General features: G+C 39.5%; 2 protein-coding genes across 5 annotated transcripts; one reads left to right on the top strand and one right to left on the bottom strand.

The window, feature by feature from the left end:
• Nucleotides 1-575: 575 nt before the first annotated feature.
• Nucleotides 576-3557, bottom strand: LOC104942629 (sodium channel and clathrin linker 1). Its single transcript, XM_010767875.1, has 7 exons — nucleotides 3441-3557; nucleotides 3110-3157; nucleotides 2256-2317; nucleotides 2114-2166; nucleotides 1945-2017; nucleotides 1158-1213; nucleotides 576-756 (listed from the first exon to the last, which is right to left on the bottom strand). The coding sequence occupies exons 1-7, from the start codon at nucleotides 3451-3453 to the stop codon at nucleotides 591-593; spliced, it is 471 nt and encodes a 156-aa protein (XP_010766177.1). The 5' UTR covers nucleotides 3454-3557; the 3' UTR covers nucleotides 576-590.
• cunh4orf33 (chromosome unknown C4orf33 homolog) lies at nucleotides 3331-8645 on the top strand. Of its 4 annotated transcripts, none has more exons than XM_010767878.1 (6): nucleotides 3331-3429; nucleotides 4287-4471; nucleotides 6012-6072; nucleotides 6157-6208; nucleotides 6298-6497; nucleotides 8001-8645. In XM_010767878.1, the coding sequence occupies exons 2-6, from the start codon at nucleotides 4291-4293 to the stop codon at nucleotides 8095-8097; spliced, it is 591 nt and encodes a 196-aa protein (XP_010766180.1). In that variant the 5' UTR covers nucleotides 3331-3429; nucleotides 4287-4290; the 3' UTR covers nucleotides 8098-8645. The 4 variants fall into 4 exon arrangements, with proteins under 4 accessions (XP_010766180.1, XP_010766179.1, XP_010766181.1 ...); XM_010767877.1 differs by lacking the exon at nucleotides 3331-3429 and adding an exon at nucleotides 3593-3753; XM_010767879.1 differs by lacking the exon at nucleotides 3331-3429 and adding an exon at nucleotides 3808-3895.
• The last annotated feature ends 2822 nt before the right edge of the window (nucleotides 8646-11467 follow it).

Here is an 11467-nt window from a genome sequence, read left to right as displayed (position 1 = left end):
AAATTCCCAAACTATTCCAGTGTTTTCAGATGGAGCAATCTAGTGTTTGTTGTCCACAGCTGATCAACCAGACTTATTTCTGCAAATTGATATGACTGCACATTTTCCCTTGATCCTCCTTATCAATGGTCATATTCTCACTAGCACCGATAGCGAAAAATAACAAACCTCTGGAATGCCTAAATTGACCTATACAAATCAAGTATTTACCATGTAATAATTACTTTTGTTTTCCTTAAAGATTTCATTGTGCTATTTGTGTTTATAATGTGAGGTTTTTTTTTGTATTGATTTTTTATTTTTGGGATCTGATGGTTTTTCTGAGGGTGCAAGATGTAAGTGGGCGCATTCTGATCGAGAGGTCAGAGGTTAAATCCCTGCCCCTGCAGTTGACATGATGAAGTGTCCTTGCGCAAGATACCTGAATGGTACAGAGATACACTCTGGTTTAATTGTCTTCGTATTTAACAATTTATATTTATGTATCATATAAAACACATTATCTCACGACTGAATGCACAGAGATGAAAACATATTACCTTATTTTTTGTCTTTTGGCAAAACAGCAAACAAATGTGGACGTAATCCTCTTATGTTTGGATATAAGGACGTATGCAGACCTGTTCACAGAGCTGGAGCTGCTCCTGCAGGTTTCTGATGACAGCTTCCTCCTCCAGCGTGCTGCTCTCCACTCCTGAAGCCACCGGCAGGACATGAAGCTGCTTCTCGACCGACTCCCTCAGCTCTGCATGCAGCCTGGCGACAGGAGAAAGGTCATATTGAAAAATATGTAATTAGATAGTTCATGATTTAAAAAAGAATACCAAAACCTTAATTACAGTCCACAAACCACACTTTATTTGCCTGTAAAATGTAGATAAATATAACAAGTTAAAGTAAATGTCTTATAAAAGACAAAGCAAAATAATAAATATAGAAATACAAATAGTATATAAAGTGCACAGTAAAAAAGTGCACATTGTACTACAATACTACTAACTAAATGTTTTTGTGGTGGGACACAATCAAAGTCATTCAATGTTTATTAATGAACTTTTCAAAAACAAATAAATAATACAAGCATCTGATGTTCTTTAAAAACATATCAAATGTCAGAAAAGAGCTTGCTTGTTAACACCAGTAGAATTCTTATTTACCTTTCATTCTCCTTGACAACCCTCTCCAACTTCACTTTCACGTCTGTCATCAGCCCCTTTTGATTATAGAAAGTAGAAAAACACAGTGAAAACGTAGATTTATTTTTTATTTAAGAAGGAAAACACACTGGAGAACCTCTTTCTTGATTGACAGGTTTCCATGGTACCATCATTTACAAAATGAACATCAAGCTTTATTGAAGAATTTTAAAAAGTTGGGTCATTTTTGCTTATACATCTACAAAAATGGACGTGTCTCCTGCTGTCCATTTTTAAGGAATGCTTAATAACGCACTACTGCATTGACAAAAGTCTCAATTTCACTTTGACATTTGTCATTAGTCCTTGTTGATTTAAACAATAGACAAACACGTATTGTTATGGAATAGTTAAGAAATCCTTATGCATATTTTATTTAAGGAGGCACATTAAAGCACCCTCTTTTCTGACTGACAGGTCGCTGTCATATCATAATTTAAAAAACGAACATCAGGACATATCGAAAACTTTTGACCATAAACTCATTAAGAACTGTTTACTGAGGTTTTTTTCTTTAGGGGGGCAAACAGCTTATAATTGATCAGATTTAGACTTAGAGAGAAGGGCGTCTAATTCATTATTCCCAGACAGTTTTCTACTACTTAACTTCTAATAATTTATTTATACATCCCTTAGTGTGTATCTATATATCTAAGTCCAGATAAAGTCCAGATATGGAATGTTTGTGTGTTTGTAAAGTTTGATTTAACTGTCGAAACTGAATTTGTGTCTAATTTGTTTGTATTACCTCGTATCTCTGCAGCTTTTCTGTCATTTCCTCCATGTGCAGATCATACTCAGCTACCAAAGGAGCCATTATACTGTAACACAGAAAAAGTATCTGTCACTTTTGTACATATTCTCACCAGTGCAGTCAATATCAACAGAAGATGGTTGTCCTTTTTACTAGGCCTGACCTTCTATCTACCATCCAAGGTTTGGGAGCCTCGGCCCGTCTAGCATCTTCAACCTGATGATGAAGATTAAAGATGTAGGAGGTTAGAATGAGGAACAAATAATGGTTGACAGATGTATATTAACATATGTTGTTGTTTTTACCTGAGCTGATGTAAATTGGGTACCATGCTGATACTGGCTTAGAGCAGAGTTTAATCTGTGGACTGATACAAGAAAACAGTCATACACATGTTGCTTAATTATTAGATGGCATGTTCCCCACCCAACTGGACTATTTATGGAAAATGCAAATCACCACAAACGGGATCCTACTATTAAGCCAATTATAAAAAAGCTCCGGGGTGCCAAAAGACCACAGCCACTTTGCTTTGACAGCTCCATTCAATGAATGTGTATTTGCACGTTTGTATTTTGGGCCAAAAGAGTTAGTCCTTTTTGAATGTGCATTGTGCATTCAAATGACTCTGACTGACAAATGACTATATTATAATTAACTGATGATATGGCTGAACAATACATGAAATATGATCAAAAATCGAAATGTTGGATGTTGCAATATGCTATTCTCACACAACTCAATATCTGCTAAAGGCTCTGTATGTCTGGTTTATTTTGAGCATTTTGTCTTGAATTTTAGACTTTAAATATACTAAGAGCCTTTAACATTGCACTCACACAAAAATCATGTCAGTTTGAGTATTGATTTAGGAGTAAAATCATGTCATCATAATTCAAGCAGATTATTGATGAACAACAGCAATACGGATGTAGACCTATTATTTTTCTTTTATTTGAATTATCTCAAACAAATGCTTTCTACAGTGTGCTGTTGGTTTCAGTAGACATTATAGAAAATATGGAGAAGTCACCATGGCTTATTTGGAATGAACGGTCTGTTATTATTCTCCATCGGAATACTTGGGCTAAACCTTTCTATAAAAATGTTTTTTTTCTGATACACAAAATATAGTATGTCTTCCCTGGTTTTTCCTTACCTTGATCCCGTAAAAACTTAACTTCAGCTTCCATGTTGAAGGTGCAGTCTAGATAGAAGCAACACAACGATAACGTTAGCAATTTAAAAAACCACTAACGTAACATTTATATTGTAAACTTAACTGTGTCAAAAGCACAAGCCCTGCTCTAACGACCTTAAAAAAAGCTGCTGAATCATAAATTAGCTTGCGTCACCTGTTGTTGCCTAGTGCAGCTAGCGCTAAATGCCTCAATCTCAGCTAAACTTAGCTAGCTAACTAAACCCTCTTGACCGTTACATAAAGTGGCTATCGTGTAACACAAACAATTCTAGAGAAAGGTAACACTTACGGGTTGTATACATGTATTATTTGACGTTTACATTTAGCATACGACGCTTTACTGGTGTTTTTTACATAGTTTCGGTTGCCCCGTCTGTTTTGAAGCAAACAAATAGCAACCAATGGCAGTGAAGATGTGCACCGCATAATTGCTCCGTCGAAAGGGAAAAGGTTCCGCTCTATGTCGGGAAGCGTCAGACGGATATATTTTTGAAGGATGTGTTGATTCAGTCAATATCGTTTAGTTTCAGTGCTAGTGTTATACATATGACGTTTTTCAAGAAGAAACATGTTATGTTCTTACCCTGACGTGTTAGCATCAGGTTAGCATGCTTCATATTGATACAACAATGAACAGGTTAAACATGTTAGCTCTCAGTCACATGATTTGTTAACACAATAGGAGCTATGGTAAAGTTACTGGATATGTGTTGGTAAACGTAATTTGGATAATGTGTTGATCTGGTAAGAGCTTCAACCACATCTTGGACACCATTAAGGTTCATTTGGATAGTTCTCAGTTTTCAATATCAGGAAGTATATTTGTACCATCTTAATAAGTTATTGAGTAACAGAACTGTATTTGTCATTTACCTAATTTGATAACAAACTGTTTGAATAGCAGAACGGGGTGTGCATTAAGACATGATATGCCCAGCTGTAGCACAGTTGAGAGCATTTTACCAGTGAGTCTTTGCAGCTGTGACAACATGGGTGTAGCTCATGGATTACAGTTTCTGACACTTATCCAGTTTGTACTATGCTGTAATTCTCTGTAAGTTTTGCAACATTTGTATGCACTGTGTCACATATCAGATTCTTATTCTGATTGATTTTTCTTCTTCAATCCTTTTAGGAAAATGCAGTATTTGATCGAGCAAACCTGGGATAGCAATCCTGTGAATCATGACCCTATCAGGATCAATTTCTCTCCTGGGCAAGGAGGGCTGAAGATAGAGATGTTTGGTCCCTTCTTCAATGACCCAGTAGGTCCTGCGAGCCCCCCCAGCCAGCCCTTCCCTGGACTCTGGAATTATGAAGGTACGTAGAAAAGTAAAGCAAAGTTAGTGCTGCATCATGTATGTCTGCTACTGCAATACGCAGCTTCCCGAACATTCACCCTGAGCAAATATGTCTGTAGAAGGACAATTTATTTGACAGTCTATGATACATTTATAGAAAATGCAAAAGTCACAAATTGGTACAGATAGAGTTACCTATTTACCATAGTTATATTAGTTTAATGTAATTGAAATGTAATGATCATGGTGGAACTTGTCTTTTTGAATGCATCGATCATTAAATGAATAGGCCAACATTTTAGACACTCCAATGTTTACCCATTTGATATCTGTCCATACAACATGACTTGGTTCAGTTAATCTCCATAATCTACCTGCAAACACCTCAAAATCTAATTTAAATTTCTAGTATTGTTTGTTAAATCTGTATAGAAACCAAAGTGTTATAACTACAAGTTGTGGATTACCCTTTTACCCATGGCTTAGCAATACATAGATATGGATCGATGTATAGATTCATCAGATCATTAATGCGAAGGGAAAACATCAATATGATCATTTTTAGATAAGCCATTTTTTTTGAAAATCCTATTGCATCTCTGTCTCACCATTTCCATCCAAGAGGACTAATTATAAAATCTTAATTTTTGTTGGCTGAATTCAATTATACTGATAGTTTTGATTTGAAATCACATCGTGGCAGACTTTGCGATATCAGCAATATGGAATCATTGTCCAAAGAGTCAATATATTATTGTATTGTGATGAAACTTGTGATTTAGCCTCCCAAGTTATTATACTAAGCTACAGTAACCAGTCTTTAGCCTTAGCATCATATTGAATGGACAAATATAAAAGTTGTTAATTTTCGCTCAAGTCAAACTCTGTGTAAGTTAACAAGAGATTGTTCATGCCAAAATGTTGAGCTATTCCTGTATAAACTAAAACTAAAAGTGTTTATTAATCCAGTCTGTGGTTTTGAATCAAATGCAACCTAAAAAACTGGAAAAAAATTGCAATAGCTGTAACAGATTGCAATATGTTGTACAAGTGTTGCTTTCATGCTTCCAAAACCCCAACAGTTTGTCTTATCATAACTTGTTATCACAGTCATGATTTAAGGATTTAGTCTCTATGTGCGATGCAATTTTAGGCGAATAGAAAAGCTGAGATATAATCATGAACATATTACAATGGTGTTGTAGAGATGAGAGACGAGCTCTGTTTATGAGGCCCTAATAGTGATTGCATTATCATTATTATGGTGACACAGCAATTAAACTTTGTAATGAGGTTGAGTAATAACAATCCTATCTAATTGACCTTAAGTAAGTTCGATTTCCGGTTAATGAGCCTCGCATATTTGACCTCATTAATGTTACTTATTAGATTTGAAACCATTGCCATTATAATCTAGGTTGATAATGAGCATGCTACGAGGTGAGCTTGTCTTTGTATCTTTTTTAAATTTTTGTACATAATATTATTAGGCTGACTCAAAATAAATCACTGAAATTATTTAATTATTCTTGATTAACTACTCTTCTTCCTCTTATCAGTTGTGGAGTGCTTCTTCCTCGATAGCACTACAGTAAATTACCTTGAAGTGGAGTTTTGTCCGTAAGTATTTAGCTCATTTGTAACAACCACATGACCATACGTTTTTAGATATTCTTTAAACAATCTGTTTTATTTTTATTTTAGACATGGACAGCAACTGATATTGTTGCTGTCAGGAGTTGGACAAGCATTCCAGGTAGGCAAACATTGAGGGAGTGGTTGATAAGGGGCAGCGGTGCTTTGAGTCAAGTATTTATTCTATTTGTCTCGATATTCTTCCTCAAGCAACAACTTCCCATGGTGTTTAATGCCACGATCAAAGGGGACAGATGGATGGGGGAGGCTCTCCTCCCTTGGTCGTACTTGCCCCCTAATATCAACAAGATGAACTCCTACGCTATCCATGGCTCAGGAGAGGGGCGCACATATGAGGCTCTCTACCCCATCCCCAAGGAGGACATAGTGGAAGGCCAAAAACCTAACTTGTGAGTATTCAAACTCCTATGAGGTCATCTAAACTTAGATTTTTTTATGTCCAGCAATTTAGTATTTGACTTTCATAAAGTTTGGGAAGATTCATGAAAAAGTGGTCAAAATAAGGTCCAAAAACATCAGATTCTAAATGGCAACTCCATGGCGTCTTTTGGTAGAGCTTCACAGAAATCACATCTATCTACCTTTACACCCAAATTGTAAGTGTCAAGACCCATCAAAGATAACCCTGGTGATGTCATGTATTCCTACAGCTTAAAGAAATATGATTTAAGATTGTTTTAATGCCACTCAAAAAAAAAGAAAATGATGATTATTTAATTTGATTGGAACACCATTAACTTTCCTTTCAAGGCAGAATGCAGGTTGCAAAAGACCTTTCTGATTGATTCTATCACTCTTTTAAGTCCAATGTTTCTACTCTCTGAAATCTGCAGGACCTTCATGTATGTCACATACATGGTAAAGAAACTAAATGTATAGTAGTTGTTCCCATTTGTTTTTGAAATGTAACAGTGCAATGTCAGTACAGAAACTATTAATTTAACGTATTCTATTAATATCGATTGAGGCCTTGTTTTATATTAATAAACTTGATGCCATTTTATACTTTTAAACATTCCTCAGTATTCCTTGTCATAAGCATTACTTTCTTTTAGTTTTTTCTCGACTTCTTAAGACCTTCCTTCAGAGGCAAGAGGGAGAGTTTACAGTTGTTTTTTACAGGCAGAATTGTAAACTTAATTTCATATAGATAAATTAGCGGATAGCCTCTCAAATCTTTTTACCGGTACTTTATTTAAAGAATAGCATAAAGTACAGGCCAACTTGCATTTTTTTATTTGCTATGAGCCAACACCTTGCTAGGTAATTAAACTTTAAACAAGTATAGCTCTCAAAGAGCACAGGTCCTTTTAGAGACCAATGTTGCATTCACATACTTTTGTATGATTGTCCCTTTTCCAAATTTAGGTGGTCATTTGTCCAATTTCAGTGTGTTCCTAAAATGGAAAGAACATTGACGCTTAAATAAATATTTGCTGTTTTCTATTGCTTCAAACCATATGAGTGTAATTTGCCACAACTCAGCTAGTGATACCAAAACTTTGGGAGATTTTCCATTGTGGTTACGACATACAATTTCCTAGTCAGGAACTCATTTATCGAGTATTCCAACAGCACCTTAATGCAGCACAAATGTCCTATCTGCAATGTTTACGAAAGTGAAAAATGATTTGTGTATCTGCGCCATGGTTTGGATCCAATCCAACATTTAATAAGTTCTTCCTATACCCATGTTAGACTCTTCCACCAAATTTCATGAAAATTAGGCCAGTAGTTTTTCCATAATTCTGCTGTCTGACAGACATGCCTAGCGTAAAACATGACCTCTTCTGCGGAGGTAATGAGATGTGCAGTATATTTGTGTATGAATGTGTAAATGTGTATGTGAGAGTTGTGTGCATCCTATATTAAATTCTCTCTCTGTATCCTAGCCACCGCCTGGAGTATTTCCAAAATTTCCGCCTCCAAAGCATCATGGGAGAAGGTTGGGTCCAGCCAGATTCTGATCTGTGGATTGGAAAGCCATGACCTCTTAAAAAAGCACTCCTCTCTCTTGCACCCAAACACACACACAAACACACTACGGCGGCAGGCCCATATTACAAACACTCATTGACGGGGAACAAAGGCCAATCCATCTTTATTAGTTAATGATGCCAAACGATATGACGCAAAATATGTTATCAGCCTGTCAGGGCGTATTAGCCTTCACACACCCCGGTAGGTACAAGCACACAGTCACGTACATATCCTAAGGTATTGGGCGTCAGCTTAATTTGCTTCGGCAGAGGGCGACCTGCACCACTTCAACTGTGGATGGTGCGAAGGCTCGCTTTGACATTCAGCTCCTGTGTAGCCTGTGCCTTTCACTCCAGTGAAGTAAACCACAACTGGTTCTTGTAATTCCTTGCCCTGACTGCTAACGGACACACACAAACAAATCATACAAACAGTGAGGTCAAAATGTCTGTGCTAAAGCTTTTGAATCAGTGCTTTATTGTATAAGGATCCTTTTGCATTCCAATTGCATTAACCTTTAATGAGTTGCATTTGCAATTAAACATTTTTACATCTGCTGGTGAAGTGTATTGTCTTTTTTTCCTTTTATGATGAATTTTGCCGCTTTGTCGCTTTAATTGTATCTGAAGTGTCATCACGTTTCAATAGACGCTTTCACACCGGAGTACTTTTCCCAAGATCAGGGCAAACCACACCCCGTAAAACCCCATTTTATTTGCTCGCATTAGCATCATTAGCCTCATTAGCATTAGCCCAGCGCACCAACGGAGAGAGACTAACTTATGGCAACACAAAAGAAAACATGGGAGCGGTGGACTGATGAGGAGGTGTCGGCACTTCTGGCGATTTACTCGGAAGACGCTACCCAGCAGCTTCTACTGAAGCCAGTCCCCAACTCCGGGGGACTCCGGGACTTCGGGTGGCAGTATATTCCGGTGAGAACGCGATCTACTAGGACAGTTCCAGGGACTAAATAGTTCGGGGGACTAAGTACCGCAAAGTACACAAGACACTCATAACCGAGGTCACAATATCAATCGATCCTAGCCTATAGGCAAAACACAGAAGATCAACAAAAGATATGACATAAAATGAACTTACCATGCTGAAGTAGATGGTCAACTTAATTCATTTTCTTTCCGTTTTACTTATTGTAATCGCTATAAGCTGCTCTCTCTCGTCTCCTCTTCACATCTAAACTTTTCGCGGCACACGTACTTACAGCCAATCAGCTCTCTTAATTATGAGATGACGTTTGGTAGGTATGTCAGCACAGTGCCCCAATAGAGAGGCGAAGTCCCTCCCGGTCCGGGGGAGCTCATGGGACCCCGGAAGCGGAAAATTATACATTGAATTCAATGGAGAAAGAAAACGTATCTTTTGATCCCGTTTGAATTGTGCCACGAACTACACATATGATGTTTGTCAATTTAAAAGAACATTTTGCAAGTCAAAAAAATAAAAATGTGTCGTAAAACTGTGAAGTAACACATTTTTTTGTGTTAAGCCGCTCAGTGAACTACATGTCTCTGGTCCCGCACAATACGCGTCACCAACACAAAGATGGCCGTCACGTTGGCACATTTCACCTCATTCTTTCAGAATGAGAATAAAAGTATAAAACGAGGTGAAAATCACTACAAGTCTGGGCACGTTGAGAGCTGTACATACACGAAAGAGGAGTTAGTCGGTTCTGTAAGAGCCAGCATGCGGGACCGGCTTTACAAGGTTTCGGTGAGTAACATGAGTGCAATGTTTAACGTTAATGTCAGTCAATAAGGAGGAGAATGAAAAAGAAGATGATGAACCACAGACCCGGCATATAATGACTGCAGTGTGCAGGGCTGTGTTAATTTATGTTACTGTTATCAATAGCATTAGTTGACTGAGAAAACCGTCAAGAAAGGAAGTTTAGCGATGTTACGAACGTGGCACGCTAGGCTCAGGTTGTAAGTATCGCCCGTGTTCGGGACGCTTGATGTGGGGACGACGCTGGACAGCCATGTCGCAGAGAGGGTAGAACTGCCCGCAGCCCTAAGAGGAGCATCAGGAACTGACGGGCCTGGTACTGTGATCGCGGGGTGTCGTATGCGTCGTGGGACGCGGGGTAACCATTCAGGTTCACAACGGCAACAACCGGTACACTCCGTCGTTTTGTTTTTATCTTGCTCCTTCCAGATTGCAAGCGGCCATTTTATCATCGACCCCTATATGCTGTGACTCTCCTTCTATCTACACTTCTCGTTACGTGTCAGTTTGAGTTATTTTGCTGTGTGATAGATTCAAGGCGCATTTTGGATTTCTTGGTTCATTTGGTCTGTCGGTCTAGCCTAGCGACAGCTCGCTGTGCTGACTCCCCTCTGGTAGAGCTGGTACTCGTGTCTTTGCCTCACTGTACGGAGAGCATTGATTCAATCTCATAACTACACACTGAGGTCTAGATCCTGGACCAGAATCCTTTTTTCCTGGCCTCAAATCGTTCTTTCAAAAGATGGTAACTACACATTTAAAAAATACAATGTACCACATCACAACCAATCCAACACCACACATTATACAAACAAAGTACGAAAAAAACAAAGCAATAACACACAATCAGACAAGAGGCGCAAAACTATGGAAAACATAAACCCTGCCAGCCCCAGATCGGACGTTCCTTGTCATTGCTCATTCAATCTATTACTAGCACTGTTAGCCAAACCTTGTACTTTACTGGGTAGTGTTGTTGTACGAGTGCTTCAGCGGAATGGAGCGGATGGCGGCGATGCCCCAGGATGCGGCCGCGTGCGCTCGCTCTCGCTCCGCTGGGTGCGAGCGGGACGGGTCGAGCAGGAGCAGGCGCGAGTGGCGCGAGGCGATTGGAGACGTCGTTTGCATGGCAGACGGTTCGAGCGCGTGCGCCAGCGGGAGAAAGTGGAGGGCGCCAGCTGGGAGGAAGGTCCTGTGGCAGCTTCAAAGTTTCGAGGTGCCCGCAGCCGGGCCGGGGGGGGGCGCGTGTCGGTGCAGGCGGGCGTTATTATTCAGCAAGAGAGGAACCATACAAGCCCACGGGCGGCCAGAGGAGCGACTCCACTGAGGAGAGTAGACTGGTGTCAGTCTGCAGACTGAGGCGCGCGCGTGGCATGCATGGGCTTTTTTGTACCTGAGCCAGAGCTGCAGCCTCAACATCAGCGCCATTTTCAACGTGCGGAGCTGGTGAAGGAGCATGGGGTCGGGGGCTTGGAGGCAATTCTTGCCTCAATGCGACTGAGCAGAGACAGCAGCTGCATCCAGACAGCCCCGACCGTAGAGACAGCGGACAAATCGCGTCAGTTGCAGTTTACACAGCAGGGCAGGTTGACAGCCAGCAGATTTGTGCTGTGGCGAGGGGTCGGACTTT

This window comes from Notothenia coriiceps, unplaced genomic scaffold, assembly GCF_000735185.1.
Source record: "Notothenia coriiceps isolate Sejong01 unplaced genomic scaffold, NC01 NC01_scaffold00004859, whole genome shotgun sequence".
NCBI lineage: Eukaryota > Metazoa > Chordata > Actinopteri > Perciformes > Nototheniidae > Notothenia > Notothenia coriiceps.
Note: the sequence above shows the minus strand (reverse complement) of the source record. Positions and strands in the feature narration are given on the sequence as shown.